Source organism: Kwoniella bestiolae, chromosome 2 (assembly GCF_000512585.2).
Source record: "Kwoniella bestiolae CBS 10118 chromosome 2, complete sequence".
NCBI classification, from domain to species: domain Eukaryota; kingdom Fungi; phylum Basidiomycota; class Tremellomycetes; order Tremellales; family Cryptococcaceae; genus Kwoniella; species Kwoniella bestiolae.
This window is the reverse complement of record NC_089242.1, coordinates 1,954,492-1,979,864: the sequence shown is the minus strand read 5'-3', so window position 1 is coordinate 1,979,864 and position 25,373 is coordinate 1,954,492. Positions and strand designations below refer to the sequence as shown.

Genomic DNA, 25,373 nt, shown 5'->3' with positions numbered 1-25,373 from the left:
GAGATTGCTCACCTGTATGTTATTCATTCGTATCTGACCGATCTACCTAGACAAAGAGCACAGCAGGGAGCGATGATCCTGGCTACTCGACCAAGATCTCTACCCCGCATACCACGGCGCAGGGTCGTTGTAGCTGCACCGATATTCCCCTCACCCGAAATCAAAAGATCATGTTCATGCGGATGTTCAAAGTTCAGACCGTCCATCTCGTCAACACCATCACGATTCAGAAGCTTGGTAACAGCGAGTACAAGGAGAAGAAGGTCTTCTGTGGTCTTCTTAGGACTGACTCAGAGACGGACTTATGCAACTGAAGCCAACGAGACCGAGCACGTATGGTGTACCGAGATCGAGGAGAGACAGGCAAAGTTGATCGAAAGTGCCAAAGCGAGGGTGGAGCAATACAGAAAGACCATAGAGCAGGTAGGTCCGGTAAATCAGCGGCAGTCACGAAGTTATAATTGAACACTGACTGTCACTTCATTGAATGTTTAGGAAACAGAAGTCACGGACGTTCAAGGTCAGATTGCTCGAGCCAAAATACAACGAGAATTGGGTCCGTTAGCTCAGCTGTGGGACAAGTATGTAGAACTGCGAAAGGTATGTCTTCACCCTGTACCTTTCCATCTCAACCATCGATCCCCAAATTGCCATGCAAATCATCTCTTTCGTGATCTAGACTGATTCATTCAACTCTATCAACAGTCAATAATAGCCCTCCTTCCCGAGCTGGAAGACCCAGACCCGGCCCTCCGCGAGCTATTCATAACCGAGCATTCCACCCTCTGCACCGATCTCGACACCCTCCTCAGAGACGAATTACCATCCCTACTACTACCTACCCCTCCCACAGCAGTATTACCGTGCATGATCTCCCTCAATGCCGGTGTAGGGGGGCTGGAATCAGCCCTATGTACAGAGGACATAGCAAGGATGTATATCCGATTCGCAGAGAAGAAAGGATGGAAGATTGAGGAACTGTCCAAAGTTGAGGGAACCGGCGGAAAAGGTGGCGGAGGAATTAGGGAGTTGACGTTGAAGTTTGATCAACCCCCCTACGGCGGTGGAGGTGGGGATGGTGCGGACGAGATATTCGGGTTGATGCAGTGGGAGAAAGGAGTGCATAGGGTTCAGAGGATTCCTGTTAATGAGACTATGGGGCGAATACATACGAGTACGGTGGCTGTTGTGGTGAGTTCGATATTTCATATCCTTGCATAAGTTTACCAGATGATGGTGGGTGTTAGAAGTAGCGTGTATGTAAGAGGAAAGAAGTTGACTAAAGACTTCGACTCGACAGGTCCTTCCCATCTACCCAGACACAGAGGAATCCCCACTTGTAGATCCCAAAGACGTCAAGATCGACGTAATGCGCGCAAGAGGCGCAGGAGGTCAACATGTCAATCGTACCGAGTCGGCGGTCCGTTTGACGCATATACCAACGGGTATAACTGTTTCAATGCAAGATTCAAGATCACAGCATCAGGTAAGCTAAGCTTATCACGATATCGTTCCGATATGCAATGAGCTGACAACGTCCCTTTCTATTTTCTATCGTAATAGAATAGAGCGTGGGCTTGGGATATCTTGAGAGCGAGGCTGAGCGAGAAGAAGCACAACGAAGAGGTCGAAGCTCGTCGGGCGAGTAGGAGAGACCAGGTGAAGGGTGCTGATAGGAGCGATAAGATCAGGACGTATAATTTTAATCAGGTGGGTTGGCGTGCAATATATCACTCGGGCCCATATATCGTCCCACTCATCCTCCTGGCTACGGGTGAAGAGTGTGTACCGCCTAAAGCTAATACGGCCCATATGTGCAGGATCGGCTCACAGATCACAGATGTGGATTCACCATCACGGGATTGCAGAACATATTGGACGGAGATGGGTTGGAAGATGTGATAACTATGATGAAGCGGGATCTTCAAGAAAGGCGGCTAGAAGCTTTGTTGCAAGGTGAAGAGGATATAGATTATTAGACGAGGTAGAATATAGGAAACACCCATCTCATTATTACGACTTTCATGACTTTATGCATTGCATTTGCATTCGCATCGAACGGACTACCTTCCACTCCGTGACAATATGCAGGGGGCTTTACCATTGCCATGTGTACAGGGAAGATCATTCCAACCTGTCCTCAATTCCACACAATCAAGCAATGGTCGTGGTCGCCTTACTCTGCCCAATTCCACCTCATGATCCCCCACCACCAAAGAACTTCCTTATATCCCCCTGTTTCTCATCATACCCCGTCGACCCAATCCCGCCCTTCTGCCTGTGCACCCCTTCGAGATGCTTCGTGACATCCGTGCAAAGTATCCTCATCGTCAGACCCGGTAAGAGATCGTCATCTTCTTCCAGCGGTGGAGGAGAGGCGGGCGAAGAGGAAGGTGAGATGGGTCCGGAGGGGTTGGTGGTGATATTTGCTGGGGTGGGGGTCCGTGAGAACTCGTCGATGTAGCCTAATTCGGCACGGGTCCAGCCTGTCTATAGGTACAACGGGATATTAGCTTGAAGATATGATTGGGTAGGGATGTTTGACGGATATGTACGTTTGTCATCCCTGTATATCGAACACGAAATAGCGATTAGCGATCATCAAACATGTGTGACCGGATAGCAGGAACACGGGACAAAGATACACGTGCACTAACCCTTATACCCCCATTCCAGAGGCTTATGGTCTCTCCTCCTAGCTAGCAGCGCACCCAGGAACTCGGCGTTGAAGATCCCATGCGCTACTACTACGACATGACGTGACAATGGTGGTTGACCGTGACATTCTGACAAGATAGGTTCGATGAATCGTTTGATACTACGGTCCATCAAAGAGAGATCAGTACCGTCAAAGAAGCGTAGGACTTCCTCAGTCACCAGTGGCATCGAGGATATAGTGCTATGAGGGGCCTCACTTACGCCTCATTTGCCCTATCTCGCACATCGTTCAGACTCTCTCCATTCTCAAACCTAAATGACCGACCGGGTTTCCTCTGCCATCCGCCCTTCTCACCAAATGGTTTACGTTCAGCTAGACACCAGTCAAGTTCAGCTTCGTGCCTCGTCAAACCACTCCAGAACTGAGGCCGCATCGGACAGAAGCTGGAAGGTAAACGATTCTGAGAAAAGCTAAACTCACCATCACCGAAATGCTGTTCCCTCAACAGGTCCGAAGTGATCATCTGACATTTCGGTTCAGGTTGATTACGATGTATTTGCTGAGCCTGCGAGACAAATCACTTCTTCAGCTTTGACTCAAGTATGGTTCAGATCATTCCGTGATCTCTTCGAGATGGCAATTCTTGAAGCGGGAGAAGGTCAGGAAGTACACTCACGGTCCAATTGGCTCTTAGCAGGTCTGATGCGAATATGTGATGTATCTTTGTACTTTTGAAGGATTCTCCCAAAGCTTTTGCTTGCTGAGTCAATCGTGATCGTTTGATCAGCTTCAGCATGTCTTGGCCTTGGTACATGGTATTCTGTAATAGTCCATCTCCTCATTCTCAGAGAGCAATGACTCACGTTCATCCCTATTTCAAGATATCATTGTTCAGTAGGGTAGTTCCATTCGAAGCTTGTTCACCGAGCACTCAACTTACCATGTACGGACAAAGGTGCATCTGCCCACCCTGCCCAGACAGCTTTGAGGTTATCTAAAATCCGCAAGCAGAGCCGTGTCAGCCATACAACATGATCCCCACAGGAGCATAGAGGTCAACCGCACCTGTCGATTCACCATGTCTTACCTAAATATGAGGAAGCTTCAGCTTGTTACATGGTCCAATTTGTATGTAGGATACACAGTCAAACTCACAATAGTCAATGTAATCATCGTTGATCCACTTTCTTTATCTCAGCTTCAGACCTGTAAGCTGTTTTGGATGAGATTGAAGATATCAATCTCAATATTGACTGATTGATGGGATACGACCACATTCCACATTCCTCACTTCTGAGGACGATCGGATCCCGGGCTAACCGGCTTGCATTAATCGCGTCAATCGGCGAACACAGACCACTGATTCAAAATACTCCGCCCATACACACCATCAGCAGCACAGACCAAACATACACACACACAACCCTGACCTAAGTATCACTGAGACCCTCATTCATCTCCTTTGGCCTTTTCAAAACGAAAATCATCCTTACAAAACCGATTCAATTGTCGTCGATCTCTTTTGAGAAAGAACCAAAAAAAACCAAAAACTACAGCACCCGGGATTCCCAAGTGGTCCCCCACCTTGGTACTAACCGAGCGATACCCAGGATGGCTTCGCAGAGCGGACGGGATGCGGCATTTTCTGGGTTCTATGGCCGTAGATGAAATTCTGCCGTTTCAACGCAATATGTCGTGAGTGTCAAAGTTCTGAAGGGTCCTTTGGGTGACACCCCTGTGTGTTTTGATGGTTCCTTCCGATTCATACTTACATTTTAAGGAGTTCCGGTGCCTCTGCACGGACGTCTGACCGTACATCAACTGCCATTTGTTATAATCACAAGGACGGTTCAACTCTGCCGTAGTGAGGCGGAAACTCAGAGTCGATACCGCTCGATTGCACAAGACATCTCATGATGTAGAACCAATGTACGAATTCTGAAGGGTTATCTATATACACGATTCATTCCAGTATGATATGTAATGTAGACAGATCAAGTTCAAACTCCCAAGAAAACCTTAGTTCTCACTATCTACTACCGTCTACTTTACCTTATTGTCCTTCTCTGCCCGTGACCAAGGCCATCTATCCCTTGTACGTCATAGCGTCTCGATCATCCGCAGTCAACCTACCCCATTCGAGACATAATCTATATACGTAGACTATGTTCACATCGGATGATCAGCTTCTTTTCACTCTCTCACTTCGCACGACATCGAGTCAAAGGATGTGATACCAAGCCAAGTATGAGTTTTACTCACTCTCCATATCAATCTTCCTACCAACAGTGAACATCCAATCTCTCCCTGCTTTGGCGATCTTCCTCAGTTCAGCATCAGTGTCCAGTTTCCTAGTGGTAAGACCGGGAGCCTGGAAAGTCCCTCGAGTGGAGTTGGAAGCTTCCAACATTGATTCGGATGGACCAGAGAAGTAGGCATGAACGTTGTAGATCTCTTGATACATCTGTGAGATCGGGATGTAGTGGAGCCTGAGTCATAATCACAATCATCATCAGTACCGTCTCGTCTCTCTTGCTGGCTGAATCGCACAAGCAGATTTGTTGCAACGAAAAAGGCGAGTGTGAACTTACCAAGGCTGTAACCATTCAGACATGAATTCGGTATAGACAGTAGATTTTAATACAGCACTTTCAGATTTGAGCTATCCGCCGTCAATAACCCATCAGCACACCATTGTGCCTCAATAGATGACTATGTTAAGAAATTGCAGCACCCACCAAAGCAAACAATCTCGCCGAATAACCCATCCCATCAATATCAATCAGATACTTGTGTCTCCAATTCTCTCCTAACGGCACGGCGTCCGCGAACCTATGATCCTTTCTCATACCATCGCATCCACCAGGATACTGAGTACATCCCACGGCTTTGGTGAAGGCTACATCCATCATATCTTCGTTGAGTTGTCCGATGGGGACAGAGGCAGAGACGAAGTTGTTCGTTCCTGGTGGGTCGGCGAAGACTACGGTCTTGTTCACGTCGGATGAGTCTGAGGTCATCTTGATGAGCCTGCGATGAACGTGTCAGCGTATTTCTCGTTTGAGCGGACGGTACACATGGGCCGCAGAGATCTCATTTTCGCACAGCACCCGACATCAATGATGAGGATGAAACTCGGTTGAAGGAGAGTACAGAACAGAACAATAATGTTCTGAGACACCCAACTCACCTGTGTCGCTGATACTGAGCCAAAAACCCAGGTGGACTCGACCCACCACCTGTCGTCGCACCTCTCCAGAAGATATCATCCGACTTCTCCTCCCAGGGCGTCTCCATATCATCCACATCCTTAATCACCATGTTCACGGGATCCCAACCGTAGGTATATCTCTTAGTGGACGAGAAGTAGTAATGGGACGGAATGAGGATATCCGAGTACCCCACACCCTTGGCGGGGGAGAACATAGGGTATAGAGCATGGATAGTCCGCCAATCAGAGAAGAAGTGTCCTTGGTTGTAATGTGCCCAGGGGTGGGCGCAGAAATCGTATTTATCATCGACATTTGCAGGGAAGTAGAAATCTTCGGATACAGCTTCGCTTGTGAGACCTGCATCGGCCAGTCGGGAGATGGGTGCTTGGCCCTCTTTGAGGTGGGATCGCAGTGAACCGAATAGTCTTCGAGCCTGGGAGGAAGGCTCGCAGGTTCGTCGATATGCTTCCCAGACGTTGCCGTCGCCTCGCCAGTCGGGGATGAACTCGCCGCCTAGGACGTGCTCGATACCGACTATATTTGGGAAGAACGAGTTAGCTCCAGGACAGTTGAATCCAACGCAACGCGACTCCTATCCCCTCCCCTCTTCCACACCAAGCCAGACACTGCTCATGCCCCACCAATCACTCTCACTCAAAGAATCAACTCACGACTACTATCCGCCGTCAAATTACTAAACAAGTTTTCCTCCCAAGGTACCAAAATCCTTCCCTCGGCCTTCTCATTAATTGGGAAATCCATATCCGGCAACTTGGCCTGAAACTTCTCCAACATCACTCTAAAACCTTTTGCCCTCGCTCCAACTTCGGAGTCATCAAATCCCTTTGACACATCTATAGTCCTCGTTTGACCCTTCTCTATTCTTACCAAATCCACCGAAGGGAGGAAACCAACTTGAATACATCTTCTTCGTAATTCTTCTCCAGAGAAGAGCCAGAAAGGTTTCAAATCTCTAATCAATTGGTCATACTCGTCGATTATAATGGAATTGTGTGATTTGGCAAACTCGTACCATTCATCGAAACCCTTGGGGGGGTTCATACCATATCGTTTCTTATATTCTTCCACAGCCTCATGCAGGGACTTGGACTGACGACGGATCTTTGCGTCGTACTCTTCCTTAGCATCTGCCATGAGTTTAGGTATGGGATGGTGGATAGGTGGTCGAGGGGCTTTTGCCTTGGCTCGGAGGAACTTGGACCGGATTACTGAGGAGGATGCGGTGGTCCATCGTTGGGTGTGGGCTAAGAGCTTGTTCGAGCCTGGGAAGAGGAAATGAAGGAGGAATAACAGGGAGAAGAGCAGGCCTGCGAGGGCTAGGACCCGATTACGCGAGGCTAGGCCTTTGGGGATGGGCATGGTGGGTGGGTCACCTCGTTGATGATGGTGAGGGTGTGGATGGAGGTAGTGATGGTGAGAGATGATTTACTTTACTCGTGTACTAGTATCGCTCAAAGTCGCGAATTGAGATTGATAGTCAAGCTTAAAACGCAGGACGTGAATTACCACTTTCGGAAATTTCTGAGGCTCAACGGAACCTTTTCTTCTTCATCTCTTGGTGTGGCATTGAGACCATCATCTATGGTCAATTGTTTTACAATATAAATACAAGCAACAGTACGAGTACAGACAACACATCGTTTAACTACAACTTTGAAGGAATGGCGAAACGGTGCCAATTGTTAACAGACAAAAGAGGTCAAAAGAAGAAGAGGAATGATAAAAATCACGTTTGATCCATCATTTCTTCTAATCCTCAGCCTCGTCATCTTCCTCTGCGAAAGTCTCTCTGTCCCTATCCATGAGCCTTCTGATCCGTGCTTTCTCATCTGTGCCCAAAGAGTACCTTGACGGCTTCTGATCCTTTGTTATGCTACTCGCTGATTGGATGAACGTCGCTTGACCCTTACTCTGGCGTACAGTATGTATCGATGATTCGGATTTGAGTGTCATAAGCGGAGACCATACTTCCTTCTTCGCGACTGTCGGGGACTGTTCAACCTTGATGACCACCGGCGGAGAAGGTTCAGGACCCAGATCATCGCTCTCATCTTTCATGTACGACACTCTCCTTCTTTTTCTGGGCGATTCTTCCTCCGTCTCATACTCTTCTGAATGTTTGATATGGGTCATCCCAAAACCACTCGACGTACCAAAGCCGATCGTTTGAAGCAAATCATGAGGTCTCAGAGCTGGCAGTCCACTCATCCTGAAGATCTGTTCTTTCGACATCGAGAATCGAGTTGAGCTGACTTTTGCGTCCGCGGTAGTAGCCCCGATGGAAGGTCCGCTCAAGGAAGTCAAGATACCGAGATCGACGTTTGATAAACCATCCAAGCTCACAACTCTCATTCCCTCTAATCCCTTCATATATTCTTTCCCATACTTACCATCAAAGTATGAATCCCTCTCCCTCATCATCACTTCATAAGCTCCTTCATCCACGCAATCCTTCATAAATTCAGGTAAGAGGTTATAATCCATATCCTTCAACCCGGGCGTGACGGTATTAGGCGAAACAGCTTTAGGTTTGAACAATTTCACTAGATTTTGCAGTTCCGGTAATGGTGAGTGTCTTGCCAGGGGTACATTCTACGACAATTTCTGGTCTATCAGCTGTCTCTCTGTGTGGCGTACGCGCAAGCTAAACTTACGATATTATAAGGCCATGATACATCACCCAAAGCAGCTTTACCCAGCTTATCCAAAAAAGCTTGATGTTCCATAGCCCAGGATGCGTCCTTCACTTCTACCATATTCACGCTGACTATCCTCTTATCGAGATTATACACTGGTCTCCTATTCCCGCGCTCAAATCTCTTACACGCCACGCATTTGTGTGTTCTTTCGCACGCATGAAATCGAGTTGAGTGGGGGTCAGTCGTGGTGCATAGCAGGAGGTATGGATCGGTCTCGATGGCTGTGTATATTGATCGCTTGTATCGATCGACGTGTACCTGATGAGCAGGGAGAGCAAGCTAGGTAAGCTCCATACCTGAATTCTCGGCATTGACCCAGCTTACAGGTTCGTTGAAGTATCTGGCCACTTCTTTGATAACGTACTCCCACCTGTAAATAATACCTCTATCAGCTTCATGAAGCCTATACCTCACCACCTCACTGGAGCTCACCCAAAACACCAAGTATCAAGAAAGAATACCGTATCATCCGGAAACAGACTCATTTGTTCGACTAAGTCTTGCAAAATGGGTTCCTGGAATTGAGTGTCAGCTACTGCGTTCATCGAGTTTTATATTTACGTGAACAACGCAGCTCACTCGGTCAGGCATATCGCCCGTTCCCAAGCTATGTCATTAATGTCAGCTGTCTTGGGGTGGCCGAAGTTTGTCCGTTAGCTTACATAGCTCCGGTATCCAGATATATCCTATCCAGCGTTCTTCTTCCTCCGCCAGATCCTATTGTCGAGCCTGCGTACCTTGATGAAGGTGCCAAAGAAGGTTGAATTGCCGGTTCTCGGCGAAGGGTCTGTATGAACAGCTTGTCTGCTCTGACGTCGCCTGTGTGTAGGACAGCTTTGGTCGGAGAAGTGATCAGGAACCTAAAGATGGTATCACATGTGTAAGCTGCGTGATGAAGACGAAGACACCGAAACGGCAGCTTGACTTACATCGTTGAGCCTGGGCAATGATTCGCGTCCAGTAGGGTTATAGTGACCACCTGGGGTTTGCCATCTTGGTACCCTATTTCGTACTCTTTCGGATAGCCATACGGTACAGCCTCCTGCAAAACATCCGGATGAAAGCAATCAGCCGTCGAAGGTACATCTTTGTTGATCGTTCGAAGAAAGGTATGTCAGATGAAACCCACGATCCTATCAACTATCTTCTCCTCCTTCCCTTTCCCCTCCACTCTCCTTTTCAATCCCGGATACTTCAATCGTTTTACTTCTCTCTTCCCTTCCTCCAGGTACCCACGATCCAACTCAGCTTCCAAAGCCAATAACATCCGTTTGGTATCGGGCGAGCAAATGATCTTACCCGTGAAGCTATCGCTCAACCCCAGCAAATGATCGGAATGTACATGCGTGAGTAAGAATAGTTGAGCATTGGGGGCGGGTCGTAGTGGATGGGGATGAGTCGGACATGATGGTGGTGAAGGAAGGAGGGTGGATGAGGTGGAGGGTAGGAAACAATCTACTCTGATTGTGGGGAATTCGAGGAGGTGGCCATCTAGATATTGTGTCAGCTGAAACTTCATTCGAGTCCTTAGAAATGTGCAGCTTACTGTATATACCTGCCATACTGAGTCTCGCAAGGGTTCAAGGTATGTTTGTTGCCATTCCATCGAGGTCATGAAAAGGAAGAAAGGTAAAGTTGACAGGTACTGGTAATGTTCTCAGTTGAGTGGACGGCGCGAGTGGAGGTGGTTGACTGGACTTTGAATAGTGTATTCTTATACAATGCACCCATTTAGTAGCTTGTGAGTCTCTCCCAGTGACAATGACCGGTGCCTGTCTCTGGGACCTATTACATAAGAAGCGGGTCATGGTCATACTCATGGTCATACTCATGGTCATACGAGTAGAGGATGGATGGATGACGCGACGTCACTTTGTGACTGCCTAACCTTGTCACTTTCTTTCTTGGCTGAATGATGATCGTCATCATACTTTGTTACTGTATCCTTCGCCCTACTCTTATCGTCATACCTAATTATAACATCACAAACTCATTTGAAGCATTGACCTCTTATACACCTTCATCCATCTCCCAACGTTCCATCTTGTGATTCACACTACTCCACCACTCCCATCCCACACAACACACCTCGATGCCGAGCATCCTCTCACGATTCAAGCGTTCCCCCTCCACATCCTCAACCACATCCGAAGGTGAACTCATCGCAGATAAACTCAACACCGAGGAAGAAGAGTATCATCATACACTAGATAGACAGAACGGATCACCAGGTGCAGCTGGTAGTTTATTCGTTGAAAACTTTGACAATACCTCGGGCAGCGGATCACCAATCAAGAGGCAAATTACACCCAGTCCACGAAACAGACCTTCTCCACTTGCTGTACCTCCCAATTCTAGCGGTAAATCCAACCAGCCATTGGGTACACCCAAATTAGTATTGACGGAGGAAGGATCGAATTCACCAAGAAGTTTCAGTAGTTCACCTGTGGTTACTAGTCCTATAAGGAGTCGGCCAAACTTGGGTCTGGGATTGAGTAACACTTCCACTCAGGTAAGCTGTAAATTTCCAACATCCCTCCACTGGACTAGTGGCGTAGCTTACATGCAATGTACTTGTCTGTAGGACATATCAGAGGACGATTTGGAAACACCCACAGCATACGACAACTCATTCACCGGCATCTCCAACATGTCCCTACCAGTCGTCGCTCCACCGATCGAGACCTCTCCAAGAGACAGATCAGGATCAATCATCTCTTCCAATGGGAATGGTGGGAGATCTCGTACTGGATCTATCCTATCTAGAAACAAGGGAGATAGAGATATGATCTCCCCACCCCTTTCTCCCAATGCATTACAGCCCGTTGATTCTCGACAGACCAGCGCAAGTAAGAAATCAATCTCGTCAAGGAAGAAGAAACGGACAAAATCCATCACCTCCAACTCGGGTATTGCCGCTGCACTTGCTAAAGGGGGATTACACCTCGCTCATCCCGGTACAAATGCCGCGGAAGAGGAGAAACCCAAGAAATCCAAGAAAGGTTCGGTATCATCCTTGATCCACAAGAGAAGTCCATTCTTAACTACCAAACGAGATGACGACGATTTGAACGACGATGCGTCGAATGATAATGGCGAGGAGTACGATGGAGAAGGAGGATTTGACGAGGAGGATTTCGATGACGATGATGATTCGGATAGCGATTTGGATGATGATTTGCCGGTAACGGGTTTCGCAGTGGCTAGTAATAGACGGAATGCAGATTTCCATGCGTTGTTCCCCTCTATTGATGAGGGAGATTATCTAATTGAAGGTGAGTGACTGATTGTCCCTTTCTTCCTCCACTAGGTCGATGAGATCTGCACAAATGCTGATGATATGCATTAGATTACGGCTGTGCGCTATCAAAGGATATCTTACTACAAGGAAGGCTATACGTATCAGAGAATCATCTTTGCTTTCATGCGAATATTTTAGGATGGGTAACCGATGTGAGTTGAGCTGTTTTCATTTTAAGCTATACACAACTTAGTCCGCAAAGCCATGCACAGCTTTGGAGCCAAGCACAATGTACTGGTACTGACATCATTGTTACATTCAGGTCGTGGTAGCATTCGCGGACATCCGGACAATCGAGAAAAAGATGACTGCGTTGGTTATTCCAAATGCTATTCAAGTATCTACCAACAATGCAAAGGTGTGTTCTCCATTCTCATTCCTCATTGCTCATGTCATACATTGCACCATTCAATAACTCGATATGCTTACGAACGATGACCAGTACACTTTTGCCTCTCTCATCGCCCGAGACTCGACCTACGACGTCATGATGAACATCTGGCGACTATGCAACCCCAATGCAGTCATGTCGAGCGTATCTCTAGCCAACACCAATAACCTCGGTTCAAGGCCTGGTTCAGTGGCTGGAGATGACGCGGACGGCCCCGCTCCAGGTGGTAGTGGTGGATCAGCACCATCAAAAGGACATGCACCTACGCAGTGTGCATGTGGAAAGGAGGGAAAACATTATAATGAGATTGCGTTGGATACTACCTTCCCTTCGACACCAGAGAAGATCTACGAATTGATGTTCAATAGTGCTTGGTTCAAGAACTTCTTGAGTGATAGTCAGAAATTGAGAGGTGAGTGGGGCGTTCTCCGGATATCTCTCAATCTATCGATATTCTCGCACATCCAGCTGAATACATCGTTCTGATGACTCACATAACAGAGGAATGTTAAGCTAAATGATGATTGTCAGATATCGAATGCTCCGAATGGCGGCCCATCTCCCCTTCCAACTCCCTCCTCACCCGCTCCACATCATATATCAAACCCCTCAACGGGTCCATCGGGCCCAAACAGACCAAATGCCATATAACAGATGAACACGATCATCTGGATTTCGAAGATTACATCTCACTCATCACTACTACCAAGACGCCCGATGTACCCTCCGGAGGGGTGTTTAGCGTGAAGACTAGGACGTGTCTCATGTGGGCTGGACGGAATAGTACCAAGGTGGTTGTGTCTACTACTGTTGAATGGACGGGGAAGAGTTGGGTGAAGGGTGAGTACCTCGGTCAAATACAGTTTGTCCTACATATCCTTAATATCCCATTTACAACACCTTGCTCCTTGCCTCTCCACGCATGATCATACCAAAGCACAAGGTGAACTTGTCACGCTGACTCTTCATGACTCGTCATAGGCATCATCGAAAAATCAGCCATCGAAGGTCAAAAAACATACCACGACGACCTCGAATCCGGCATGCGACAATATATCAAAGACAATCACAGCGAATTCGCCATGGCCGGAGCAGAGGAAGACGAGGTGGAAGCTGCCGACGAAGCTCAAAAGGATAAAGAGAAAGAACCGCAGACCGAGGCATCAGCATATGCGAATGATATGAAGAAAAAGAGGAAAGATGAAGATATGGGCCTTCTCCAATCCGGTCTTGATTCCCTCTCTTCGGGTATTAAGGCGATATTCAGCGGAATCAAGGGCATCGGAGAGAGTATTGAAGATATGTTATCTGATACGCCATTTCGGGTTCAGAACCTCATGGGAATATTGATTGTCCTGCTGGTCATTTCGAATATATGGACTTATATGTCTATTGATAGAGGTGCAGTAAAAGAACGGAGGATTAGGAAGTTAGGTGGAGGGGGGAGTGGGAACGAGATTGAAGATGCCGTTAGGAGGGTGTTGGAGAGTCGGCAAGTGGTTGAAAATCCAATAGAGGAGGTAAGGGAGTTGATGAGGGTTTTGGATGAGGTGGAAGCTAGGGTGGGGAGGTTGAGGGATAGTGTGGCGAGTGTTAATGTCAAAGTGGGTATAGATGGGAAGAGGAAGAGGAAGAGTCTGGAGGATGTAGATTAGGAGAGGACGTTGGTTGTACATGTTTCAATGTGGGTGAGGTGGGGTTGGGGTGTATGCGTTGTTGTTGTTGTTTTCGCTATCCCTTCGTTCGTTTTGTTTTTTATATACGATGTCTGTTTGAGAGATTAAGGTTCTCCGTTGTGCTGGTTTAAGGAGGATTCTGTGACGCGGTGTAGTGTAACGACTAGTCAAGAGGTTCCATACATGATGACTGTCTATGCTTGTTTTATCTCGCTTTACCAAATGCATTTTGCCATTCGATCTGACAGACGTACTAGTCTTTGACTGTGAAGACCGCACAAAGAGAATCAATATCACCCATGAGTTGAGTAGACGACAACGACAAGCTCATACATAAACGATCCTTTCTTCTATACAAGTATAAAAACATTTTGAACAACTACTCGAGTATTACTCCAGACTTTTACAGATCGAACTTCCTCTAGCATACACCCCTCTGGATCCATCGGCATCGGCTCAGCTCCAAAGTATCCCATCAAGATGCCTAGTGGTATTATCCTACTTCACTTCAACCTGCTCACCCCTCAACTCCCTCCCAATAACCTCCAACCTCCTCTCCCACCCCTCCACCTCGCCCAGCTGCCTCTGGATCTCCTCAATCTCATGATCCAATTCCTTCTTCTCCTCCGCACTGCTCGAAGTCAATGTGGTAAGCTGCCATCCGTGCGCTGCCAAAGGCGTAGAAGGAGTCTGGGGTGCAGTGAGGTTCGTCAAGTTCGTAGTGGACGCTACGGGCGTGCGAGTAAGTGGAGTTGAGGAAGTGTGATGCGATGTTGGGTCCCCTAATCTTAGATGTCGGTTATGGTATTTCAGTAGGGATGGTCGATGGCTGTATATGAATATTAGCATATGATAGACGTGATAATGGTATGATAGTACAGTGAGTTATTGCAGTGAGGCATCTTCACGCTTTTGCCAACTCACGAGATTGTCACTAGTGTTATGCCGAGACTCTTTGCGTGCTCGTACATCAATCCTTCAACATCACTTGAAACTGCCGAAGTACATTCATCAAGAATAGCGTAGGAGGGTCGGTGGTAGCTTTTATCAATAGTCAGCTTGGCTTAGAATGCACAGATAGAGAGTAGTTCACAATAACCTGGCCATTCCCATCTAATCGTGATTATAACAAAGTCAGCTACTGCATCGCTGAAACCCGAGCGATATACTATGCCCCACTCACTCGCTGTTTCTCACCACCACTATCGAAAGAGCCCCTCATAAGCTTGATTACCCTACTACATTTCCAGCTGCGACAACTCACGACAAAACATCTTTCCATTCCTTTCTTGTCTCCCAGCCACCTTCCCTCGAAGGTAGGTATTCCAAATGGACGTGTTTGAGTATGCTCATCAACTCGGCATCGGTCCGTCCACGGGACTTCATCTCAGCGTAAGTATGGGGACTATCATCGTTGCACGTGCTGTCAGCTGATGCAGCGATTCGCGTTCCTGTCAGCTTACTAGATGACTCTATAGAAGTAAAAACGAAAAGTCAGCTACTATGCACCGAAAAGAAAGGCGGGGGGAGAGCTCACTGATCTCGTAGACTTCCGATACTGAGGTACGGCCTCTGAGGCAAGAAGAAGATCCCTCCTTCGCCATGAATGGGCCTTTCCATCAATCCCGACCATGTAGGCCACAATTGAGCTACGATCCTGGCGATTGACGTCTTTCCCACTCCACTGCAATCAGACTTAGCAAGCTGTATTTGATCCTTATTCCGGGTGACCTTTTTCGAATAACTCACTTCGGTCCAGTAATCAAAGTATGTTCTCCCTGTTCCACCCTCATATCCAAACTATGTATCAACTCTTCTCCGCCTCTTTCGGCTCCTGCTGCTCCTCCAGCTGGTGCTACGATCGGTACACCACGGATCAAGAGATGTTTCGGTCCAATGATGACTCTTCCATGGACGTTGGACAGATCATAGAATACCTGAAAAGGGTCTATGAGCTTTGGGACCGAAACTTTGCTAGAATTAGCTCACCTGATCTTCCTCTAAACCTGCTGGTCTAGGGTTTTCGGGATATATGTTATTGTTCAAAGAGTGCAAGGACGACAACAACGCGTATACTCTGGAGGTGTAGCCTGATAATTCGGCTAGATCCTTACCCGAGTACATGAGTCGACCACCAGCATCCGCAAGAGAAAGCAGCAATCGTCTATTGGAGACGTAGCCTATGCGAATCGCTCGTCAGCTTGATCCGGTCGTGGCAGATAGCTCAACTGACTCTCTGTTCTTTCTGCTACCTCGTGATGGATCTCTGTTGAGGCATGAGGATGAGGCGTGTGGAGAGCTTTGGTAGCAGCTGGGAATAGAATGGGCAGTGACATGAGGCAGTAGCCACAAGCCGACCAGAAGTACTTGATGACAAAGTCTTCGGTCATTCTATTCATAACAGAAACAGTCAGCTAGTCATGCCAATGGTGTTGTCTCGGGAATAGCTAGCTTACCCATAAGGAATCCTTGCCTATCAATGTAAAGTATAAGCTGATATCCTTCCTTATGGATATATTTGTTCAACATACCTTAAATACCGTGTGAACATGTTTCGCCAACTTCTCGTACGCACCCAACAAGATACCTTTCTCTCTCTTACCGCCATTATAGAACCTGGACCTGATATCAGCAGACTCACCAGCCAATCACGGACCTTATACTCACGCAACCTCCTCGCCGTCTCTTCCAATCCTACCTAATCCAGCTCTATATTCCCCTTCTAACCTAGCTTCAGTAGCTGCCATCCTCCCGAACGCCGGGGTAGCTTTCTTGAGCACGTAAGCTGTGAAACCGTAATTCGCGAATAGACCCATTGTACCCATTGGTCCGAGGGAGGCGGCAAGTTGAGAGGTGAAGATCAAAAGGTCGAGAGCTGGTTTACCTATGTTTCCGCTAGAGTACATATCAGCTCAATTATCTCTGGGAACTGTTGTGTAAGTGAGCTGAACATACTAAAGGGCAGCAAGGGAATCGCAGAATCTCGCTACATCGGTAGTGATAAACCTAAGCATGGAAAACGATCAGCAGAAATCAGAAAGAATGGTAAGTAGGCTCGACTCACTGGTCAGCTGTACCAGCTGCAGCTTCGTTCGCCCCACCGCTACTACCACCGCTCTCTCCAGCTTTTTTCTGTTCAGCTGGGACAGCGACTCCCAGCCCTAAGCCAAATTTATAGTAGTTTAAGTTGTCATTTCTACGTTGTAATGTATTGGTCAGCTTGTTCTGCAGGGCCAAATTACCCTAAGAGTAAGCTGATTCAACCTACAGGTACAGATCGTGGATATATCGAGTAAGATTTGTCCTGAATGCCAAAGCGAGTTTACGTTCAAGGTATCGGATCTATAGCATGATTAGCTTAGTTTGACCTTTGAAGAATACGCAATAAGCTGAGGGGCACGTACCATGGAATTGGTGTATGTACTTGGAATGGCAAGTGCAAACCACCATCCTAGACCTCTCATGAAACCTGCTCCGTTGGCAGATACCTTAGTGAAGCATATGGTGTTAGCGTTACTTCCATGTAGTATAATGACAAAGGGGACTCACTAAATCCCTTACGATCCTTCCATCCAGCCTCGCTACCATCACACTCAACACCGTTCTAGAGAGTAAGAAGAAAGTATGTAAAACAAGCAAGAAAGCTTCCTTCCCCGTTTTACTATTCTCGCTCATGAATTAGCTTCTCCACTATCACTGTAAGACGTAAGGGAAAGCTGACCTACCTCGGAAAAGCTACTCGCAGCACCGCGATGAGCATCTTCCAGAATTGCTTATTGACTCCCAACTTCTCTCCAGGGTTTAGAGGAGGGAAGGAAGATAGATGAGAAGCGTATAGTTCTGATGAGGTTGGGGTGATTCGGACCTTTGAGATTCGACCTAGGTGGGGAACTAGGAGGGTACGGGAACCTGATGGGTCGGGGATGTACTAACACGTCCAATAAAATCAGCTGAACGTCTTTTCGTATCGACCGAGAATGGCAACTGACCAGATCAACCAGTTTCTTCTCCAATGCAGGGGTATTCCTATATATCGATAAATTAGCAAGCTAGATAGGTAAATGTGCCAAAATTAACCTTACAAAGGCGTCTCAGTCTCCCTCCTCTTCTTCTCTGCCCTCCTTGCTGCTCTGTCATGTTTCCATGCCTGTATAGTAGAAGACGCATTGAGAGGTACAGATCTAGCTAGGAGGGCGGAGATGAGAACGACGATGAGTGCTTGGCGTCGTCTGGCTGAGAGGTTTGATATAGGTGATTTGGGTAGGGAGGGGACTGTGATCGCCATGTTGTCGGACTAATTGGTGAAGAATAACATTGATGCTAGAGTCAGAGTGAGGTTGGTCGACGATATTTGGTGATTGTCGAGGAAGACAGATGATATAGTTGGAGTGACTGATGGATTTGAATGGGATGAAGTGGGATGCATTCGAGTATTGAGACCCCGGTTATATGATGTGCGGCGATTAACCGGTGTATCGGTGACGCACTGACCTCCTTCTCGTCTGCCATGTGTCCTTGCGTCCGAGCTCTGATCTGTTGACACAACCAAGATGAATGCAATGCATGGATCACCTCACCAATATCTTAGAGTATGGCTCAGAAATTTTGATGGTTGATTCGTTGACATCTGACATCTAATTATCATAGCCTTGTCATACAATCCCAGGTCGACTTGGCTTCGTACTCTAAGCAACTAAGCAGGATGATCGACAAAGAGACAACCCCAACGGCAAATACCAAACCAGACTTGACAGCGAAATACAGAGGAGCATGTGTTGAGGTGAGTTCCATCACTTCTGACTAATGCGGAAGGTCAAACGGGTAGTCTTTCGGCAAAGGACCGATCAGCAGATTGTGCTCAGAGAAGCTATCGCTGCAAGCTGACCTACCATCGTTTTTCTTATAGGACCTTCAACTCCCACCTGCATTCTGCCTATCCGAGGACGCACCGATATCCCATGCGTTGGAAGCTGCCTACGAAAGAGAGTTCGATCAACTACCGTGAGTCGTGCGCCTCTCTCTTGGGTGTAACAACCATCTCGAAGTGATAGCTGATTATCCTGCTTTTCTCCTCTCTCCTTCGGGCTCGATGGATCACTCGCGATCTATCGTTCGACATTCCATCTATCACTTGACGTTTACTATTACTTCTACATGGTAGAATCCTCAACGATCGCCGGAGACCCATAGGATACCTATACGTCCCATCCCTCAAACAGAAGTTCGAAACGGGTACGATAAGAGAGGATGATCCTGTGTGTGCGTTATCTCCAACCTTTTTCTTTCAAGAGGAATATGAGCTGATAACATGGAATGGCAACAGCAAGATGTATAACCCATTTCCCTCTCTCCTCCCGATCTCACCCATATACCGTGATTCATCCCCTGACACCGTTGGAGGAGTTGGAGCAGTTCTTCATCAGCGCAGGAACGGATTTTGCTTTGGGTAAGTACAGTAGTATATCTTGTTCTCATCATAGAGTCTTATTAAGCAGGCAAGATTTCGGGCGAGCTGACCCCAACTTGGGATGCGATAGTCACAGACGTGGAACGTAAGTGGGTGCTTGCGGTGGCTACAAAGGATGATTTGGAGGTGGGTGGATTCTCTTACTTGACGTGTCTTCTGAACATGATGGGCTAATTTGTGAAATGTATGCAGACATTCGTGAAGCGAAGAGGATAAGCGGTCATGCAGATAAGAATTTAATCGGTATACGCTTTGATATTGTACATAACCAGACTATAATGATATTTAATCGTCAAGATGATTCGGTTTGTACCGATGGAGATCAGACCTGACCAGGCTGGCGAGTCAGATATCTTCTGAACCAGTACACTGGTATCTGAATTCTACGAGACTGTCTGTCCTGTCATGAAACGCACATTACTTCATCCTCTCTAGTAATCCCACCGCCTCATTCCATTATCATCCCCACAAGACCAACAAGTATGTCCCCTCCTTCAGCTCCCCGCTTCCCCTTCTTCTTGTCCTTGTCCAGACCCATGATCAATCTTCCTAACGGAGAATGATCCCCCATACCCACTCGTACTATACCTCCCGCCATGTCTCTCGCACCCCTCGACCAAGAGGAATATCAACCCCACATTGGCCCGTACGGCTTTACCCGTGTGGTTGGTGATTTCGTACCATGATGAGGTGGTTTGGATTTCGGTGGTTCCCTCTGGTATGGTTATGGGTAACATTGGGGGTGCCCCGTTGCAGGATTGCAAGACTGTCGATTCGTGTGATTAACATGAGTCAAGCGCTGGACCACGATGAGCCATTGGTGTCTTGCATCTCTCACTCCATCATAGTGGTGAATGAGTGGACGACCGGGTGAGAGTAACCGTGGGAAACCATCCACCCATAACCAAATAAAAAAAGATTCCGTTGTCTGTCTTTCTGGTGTTTGGTGCCTTACCCTCACATCTCACTCCAAGTTCTGAAAATTGATCAACATCCACTTCGATCATTCCATTCTACCTTTCATTTGCTTACGATATTCATCCAACGATAACTCAAGATGGCAGGTAGACAAGGTGAGCTCGCACTCTTACATCAATCTCAGACCCGAACTCGAAGGATTCAGCTTACTCATTCTTGTCTGCAGGTGGTAAAGGTTAGTTCGTTCTTTCGCGTCCAATCATGGACCTCGTTGGTATCGAACACCTCGACGTCAACCTAGTACTGGAGAAGAGCTCGCGACTGGGGAGGGTTATGGCTCAGGAGTGATCGTTATGACATAACGGAAGAAGGCATCGGACTTGATATCCCGAAGGACGATACTGACATGACGCGACCTCACAATCACAGCTAAGCCCCTCAAGGCTCCCAAGAAAGTCGCCAAGGAGCTGTAAGTGGACCCTCACCTCGTGTACCTCCCTCTATGCACCAAATGTCCATGAACACTTCGAGCCGAAGACTGATATCTATCTGTTTATGACGCAGCGACGAGGACGATCTCGCCTTCAAGGAGAAACAGAAGCGAGAAGCTGCCGAGATGAAGGCTGCGGCCGCGAAGGGTGAGTCGAGATCGCGCGCGTTCATGATGTTATCATAAGCCTTGATTGGATGCTGATACGCACGGAACGGTGGACATATAGCTGGTCAGAAAGGTCCTATGGGAGGTACCGGTATCAAAAAGTGAGTGATTTTGTCCTTCTGCGTGGTCCCACCTTTCAGATCCTACTTTGATGGGATGTGCAACTATCCTGAGCTTTCGGAGTGTTACTCAGTCGCTGACTATGAGATGTCCGTAGGTCCGCCGGTAAGAAGTAATCAAGGATGAGGGCGAAGAGACTTGTTAAGCTGTCAGTGATGGGGTCAGCTCGGGGGTAAAAATCAATTACAGGAATAACAGGTGGCAGTGATTCTTGTCATTCGATGCAAATGTTTATCACCTGCCTACCTACCTATGAGATGGTGTGTGATGGTCCAGCATGAACAATCAGCTTGACGTCGATTTGACCATCCCCCTCTCTCAGCTGTACATTGACTGAGATTCGGTCCTGTACGGTTTCCTGTTCTTTAGCGTATTAGCAAATGAGCTAAGGGGATTAGTTTGATTAAGCTTGTTTTTGTATTTGACATATACAACAGACAAACAAACAATGTTGTATTTGAGTGTGGTTGGTATTGTAATATTTCCTAATCAGGAATATCTGTTGGCATAGTTACGCACGTACCTTTTCCGTAGGGACTTTGAGTGGGTTCAATTGTCTTTGTCTGTCTTTGTTGTTGGTTTCTCTCATGTCCATTGAGAATAAGGTTACCTTACCCACCATACTACCACACTACTCGACTACCATCTCTTATCTCTCTTGTTTCAAAGACTGTATCATACCCTCATATCTATACATACCTCTTTATAGTGACCATTGTGTCGACGTCTACATACCGTCGATAACCCCTAACAACGGCTAAAGCAACAACAACAACAAAAACAACAACAACGAAACGCGCTTCACTTCGCTCTCACGCGTAACTCCCAATCGTATCCAGTTTAGTCGCCTACTCCTACTCCTACTCCTTTGTTCACGCTATCAACGCCTTTCATTCGCACTTGCGATACATCCCAGATCGTCACATAGCAGAGTTAAGGTGCAATCATTCCTACGACCCCCTGGAAGATCATTGATGCTTACGACATAATAGCGAATTGATCTTGTACCTTGTCATATCTACTTCCGACAATCCAATCGTTATCTCTCAAATCCATCTTCGGGGCTCAGAACCATCAGGAGATAAGACAATCAATAACACCTATTACCCTCCTCCGACATTCCCATCATGTCAACAATGACCATGACTTCCTCAGCAGCAGGGAATAGTACCATCCCCGGCGGGCTCGCCTCTCCCTCCGGCTCATCTCAATCCCACGCATCCCGCCGACTCACCAACAGAATGACGAACCGATATTCCGTCAATGCGATGTACTCCCTCGCGGCAGAACAGGACGTCGAATTGGAAGATGAGCTCGCCAGAGCCCAAAAGAGACTACGTGATTTGAAATCGCGGATCTCCTCGCAGTCCAAGAAGAACTTTGTGCTAGAGCGGGACGTTAGGTATCTAGATTCGAGAATCGCATTGTTGATTCAAAATAGGATGGCGGCGGATGAGAAGCGGGAGGTGGCAGAGACGCTAGAGGAGATAGACGAGGAGAGCGGACTGTGGCCCGATGAACGGAAGATGAACCAATATGCCAATTTGTTCTTCCTCCTGCAGTCTGAACCTAGACATGTGGCGAGTCTGTGTCGACTGGTCAGTCTCGCCGAGATTGATACGTTGCTTCAGACGGTGATGTTCACGTTGTATGGGAATCAGTATGAGCAGAGGGAAGAGCATTTGCTGTTGACTATGTTTCAGGTGGGTGAGGATTCCCTCTACTCAGCTAGGGTGCAGATAACGATAGCTGATATATTTGTGTCATGGTGACTTTGCAGAGCGTTCTTTCCGCGCAATTCGAAACTACCACGGAATTCGGATCGTTACTGCGTGCCAATACACCCGTATCGCGTATGATGACTACCTACACCCGCCGAGGTCCAGGTCAGAGTTACTTGAAGAGTGTCCTGGCAGATAGGATAAATAGTCTGATAGAGCATAAGGATCTGAATCTGGAGATCAACCCCTTGAAGGTGAGCTCACTTAGCTTTCTGAAAGCGAGCTTTGTTTTAGCAGGATCAAGCTAAATGTGGAATTTTACAGGTATACGAACAGATGATACAGCAGATAGAGGAGGATACAGGTACACTCCCGCCGTCCTTACCCCGAGGTGTACCCCCGGAAGTAGCAGCGGCCAATGCGGATGTGCAAGCTATCATCGTACCTAGGTTGACTATGTTGATGGAGATCGCCAATACCTTCTTGGCGACGATTATAGAAAGTATGGATACCGTTCCGTATGGTATTAGGTGGATATGTAAGCAGATTAGGAGTTTGACGAGGGTGAGTGATTGGGTTTCTACATGGTGTCTATCGGTAACTGTACTGATGATACCACGTATCTCGCAGAGGAAATACCCAGACGCCTCTGACGCAAGTATCTGCTCCCTTATTGGCGGTTTCTTCTTCCTGCGGTTCATCAATCCTGCTATAGTCACCCCTCAAGCTTATATGCTGGTAGATGGAGTACCGGCCAAACACCCTAGGAGGACTTTGACCTTGGTGAGTCGTTCATTCCATATTGCTCGAGCATCCATGATATATATGGCTAATCCGTTGTCACGCTCTTAGATCGCAAAAATGCTCCAGAACCTCGCTAACAAACCGAGTTACGCAAAGGAACAATATATGATGTCTCTGAACCCGTTCGTGGAGAACAACAAAGTCAGGATGAACCAGTTCTTAAATGCTTTGTGCGAAGTAGGGGATTTCTACGAGTCATTGGAGGTGAGTTGATGCAACTGGGATAATCGCCCTCTGATCGCAAGCTCAATCATCATTCTTGCAGCTCGACCAGTATATGGCTTTGTCGAAGAAGGATCTGCAGATCAACATCACGCTGAATGAGCTGTACAACACCCATTCGCTGTTAATGCAGCATATGGAGGTACTGGTGAGTTGAAGATCCAAATCGTTGTGGTCAATGAGCTCACTCTGTTTCCAGTCACCCAACGAGAAACACCATCTGCGTATACTACTTGATGATCTAGGTGCAGCACCAGGCCAAGTCCCACGTAAAGAGAACAGGTCTATCGAATTGCCTCTATACTCCCGATGGGAAACACCTATCCAAGATCTCTCCACAGCACTCATGTCAGATAGTGTAACTCAGAATGACATAAACTACATGGAGGCCAAATCGATATTCGTCCAACTCCTTCGATCAATGCCCCAAATAGCGGATAAACGACCCATCGACCTACCAGGCTTAGCCGAGCGAGCAGCAACGTCCAAAGATCCAGTCCTTGTTCGTCGAGGTATCAAGGTACAAGCCCTGCTGAGTGAATTGGAAGGAGCGGGGGTAGTAGACCTAGAGGATAATTACAAAATAATCCAAGATGAGGTAGCGGCCGAGATGGTCCATCTGGGCAACACGAAAGAGAAAGTCGTCCTTGAGACGAGATCGTTGGAAGCGGTCTACAAGACGATATGCGACCATAATAACTATTTGAGGTCGCAGTTGGAACAGTACAAGGCGTATCTCCAGAATGTCCGTCTGACTAGTTCGAAAGAGAAGGGGGCGAGCTCGGGTGGGGTAGGAGTGGTGACCGTTAATGGGAAGGAGAAGAAACAGATTAAGAATCAGGTGCTTGGGCCGTATAGGTTCACGCATACGCAGTTTGAGAAGGAGGGGATTATTATGGAGAGTAACGTACCGGAGAATCGGTGAGTACGGGGTATCCTCATTAACCAGAACACCATCATCTTTCTGGAGTGATTGCTCGTACTCTTACGACCATTCTCGTTGGTATGGCCTACAGCTAATGTCGAACTATTTCACACAGCCGCGTGAACATCTACTTCAACATCACTTCCCCCACTCCCGGAACATTCATCATAGCCCTGCATTTCAAAGGACGTGAAAAGCCTATCTTGGAGATGGATCTGAAGATCGATGATTTACTGGAAAAGCAGAAAGATCAACAGGCAATGTTGGATTTGGAATATGTACAGCTGAATGTGCCGAAGGTGTTGGCGTTGTTCAATAAGGTGAGTGAGGTTTATTCCCAATCTGAACATAACGATCGGAAGCTGATTTGGTATTTGATTATGCAGTTGTTCTCAAAACGAAGATGATCTGATCAACAAGTCAAATTACAAAATATAATAGAGTTTATCTTCTTTTTTCTTTTCTTCCGGGCGTACCAAGTGTCCTTGTCAGTCGATACCCCTCGGTTCGTCGAGATACCCCCTTTTCCTCCTAATCAGGATGTAAGATACCTTACCTTCTTCTGGGTGCTCGAATCTG

At 47.2% G+C, this 25,373-nt stretch overlaps 9 protein-coding genes and 1 non-coding gene across 10 annotated transcripts; 4 read left to right on the top strand and 6 right to left on the bottom strand.

Annotated features, from left to right (window-relative positions):
- Nucleotides 1-72: 72 nt before the first annotated feature.
- On the top strand, nt 73-1,979 carry I302_103882 (peptide chain release factor 1; the record flags this gene model as incomplete). The annotated part of the gene is made up of 6 exons (XM_019189250.1): nt 73-423; nt 496-600; nt 706-1,191; nt 1,301-1,486; nt 1,564-1,710; nt 1,821-1,979. 6 exons carry the CDS (start codon nt 73-75, stop codon nt 1,977-1,979), a joined length of 1,434 nt encoding a protein of 477 aa, XP_019048812.1.
- A 217-nt stretch (nt 1,980-2,196) lies between these two features.
- I302_103881 (uncharacterized protein) lies at nt 2,197-3,832 on the bottom strand (the record flags this gene model as incomplete). The annotated part of the gene is made up of 9 exons (XM_065869761.1): nt 2,197-2,486; nt 2,658-2,818; nt 2,920-3,031; nt 3,140-3,224; nt 3,336-3,419; nt 3,523-3,530; nt 3,600-3,653; nt 3,725-3,746; nt 3,815-3,832. The coding sequence occupies 9 exons, from the start codon at nt 3,830-3,832 to the stop codon at nt 2,197-2,199; spliced, it is 834 nt and encodes a 277-aa protein (XP_065725833.1).
- A 375-nt stretch (nt 3,833-4,207) lies between these two features.
- I302_103880 lies at nt 4,208-4,322 on the bottom strand. The gene has a single exon (XR_002022018.2). It is a non-coding gene; the product is annotated as a 5S ribosomal RNA (ribosomal RNA).
- A 423-nt stretch (nt 4,323-4,745) lies between these two features.
- On the bottom strand, nt 4,746-7,251 carry I302_103879 (uncharacterized protein; the record flags this gene model as incomplete). The annotated part of the gene is made up of 6 exons (XM_019189248.1): nt 4,746-4,822; nt 4,922-5,148; nt 5,251-5,321; nt 5,398-5,689; nt 5,850-6,405; nt 6,543-7,251. 6 exons carry the CDS (start codon nt 7,249-7,251, stop codon nt 4,746-4,748), a joined length of 1,932 nt encoding a protein of 643 aa, XP_019048810.1.
- A 390-nt stretch (nt 7,252-7,641) lies between these two features.
- I302_103878 (uncharacterized protein) lies at nt 7,642-10,153 on the bottom strand (the record flags this gene model as incomplete). The annotated part of the gene is made up of 9 exons (XM_019189247.2): nt 7,642-8,484; nt 8,547-8,849; nt 8,916-8,961; nt 9,024-9,106; nt 9,171-9,198; nt 9,254-9,451; nt 9,521-9,633; nt 9,721-10,082; nt 10,138-10,153. The coding sequence occupies 9 exons, from the start codon at nt 10,151-10,153 to the stop codon at nt 7,642-7,644; spliced, it is 1,992 nt and encodes a 663-aa protein (XP_019048809.2).
- Nucleotides 10,154-10,683: 530 nt separating this feature from the next.
- Nucleotides 10,684-13,938, top strand: I302_103877 (uncharacterized protein; the record flags this gene model as incomplete). Its single annotated transcript, XM_019189246.1, has 7 exons — nt 10,684-11,103; nt 11,176-11,866; nt 11,941-12,044; nt 12,155-12,250; nt 12,335-12,695; nt 12,815-13,123; nt 13,265-13,938. The coding sequence occupies 7 exons, from the start codon at nt 10,684-10,686 to the stop codon at nt 13,936-13,938; spliced, it is 2,655 nt and encodes an 884-aa protein (XP_019048808.1).
- Nucleotides 13,939-14,457: 519 nt separating this feature from the next.
- Nucleotides 14,458-18,244, bottom strand: I302_103876 (uncharacterized protein; the record flags this gene model as incomplete). The annotated part of the gene is made up of 20 exons (XM_065869760.1): nt 14,458-14,788; nt 14,884-15,000; nt 15,053-15,072; nt 15,143-15,161; nt 15,224-15,364; nt 15,497-15,643; nt 15,709-15,896; nt 15,949-16,139; nt 16,193-16,350; nt 16,416-16,432; nt 16,491-16,575; nt 16,627-16,854; nt 16,915-16,965; nt 17,024-17,155; nt 17,228-17,301; nt 17,364-17,447; nt 17,509-17,620; nt 17,685-17,887; nt 17,949-17,985; nt 18,042-18,244. 20 exons carry the CDS (start codon nt 18,242-18,244, stop codon nt 14,458-14,460), a joined length of 2,538 nt encoding a protein of 845 aa, XP_065725832.1.
- A 417-nt stretch (nt 18,245-18,661) lies between these two features.
- On the top strand, nt 18,662-19,642 carry I302_103875 (uncharacterized protein; the record flags this gene model as incomplete). Its single annotated transcript, XM_019189244.1, has 6 exons — nt 18,662-18,739; nt 18,866-18,960; nt 19,121-19,218; nt 19,283-19,405; nt 19,497-19,552; nt 19,619-19,642. 6 exons carry the CDS (start codon nt 18,662-18,664, stop codon nt 19,640-19,642), a joined length of 474 nt encoding a protein of 157 aa, XP_019048806.1.
- Nucleotides 19,643-19,920: 278 nt separating this feature from the next.
- On the bottom strand, nt 19,921-20,163 carry I302_103874 (uncharacterized protein; the record flags this gene model as incomplete). Its single annotated transcript, XM_065869759.1, has 1 exon — nt 19,921-20,163. One exon carries the CDS (start codon nt 20,161-20,163, stop codon nt 19,921-19,923), a length of 243 nt encoding a protein of 80 aa, XP_065725831.1.
- Nucleotides 20,164-22,249: 2,086 nt separating this feature from the next.
- On the top strand, nt 22,250-25,201 carry I302_103873 (uncharacterized protein; the record flags this gene model as incomplete). The annotated part of the gene is made up of 9 exons (XM_065869758.1): nt 22,250-22,825; nt 22,903-23,097; nt 23,168-23,407; nt 23,474-23,626; nt 23,696-23,851; nt 23,913-24,017; nt 24,069-24,790; nt 24,910-25,114; nt 25,181-25,201. The coding sequence occupies 9 exons, from the start codon at nt 22,250-22,252 to the stop codon at nt 25,199-25,201; spliced, it is 2,373 nt and encodes a 790-aa protein (XP_065725830.1).
- Nucleotides 25,202-25,373: the final 172 nt, after the last annotated feature.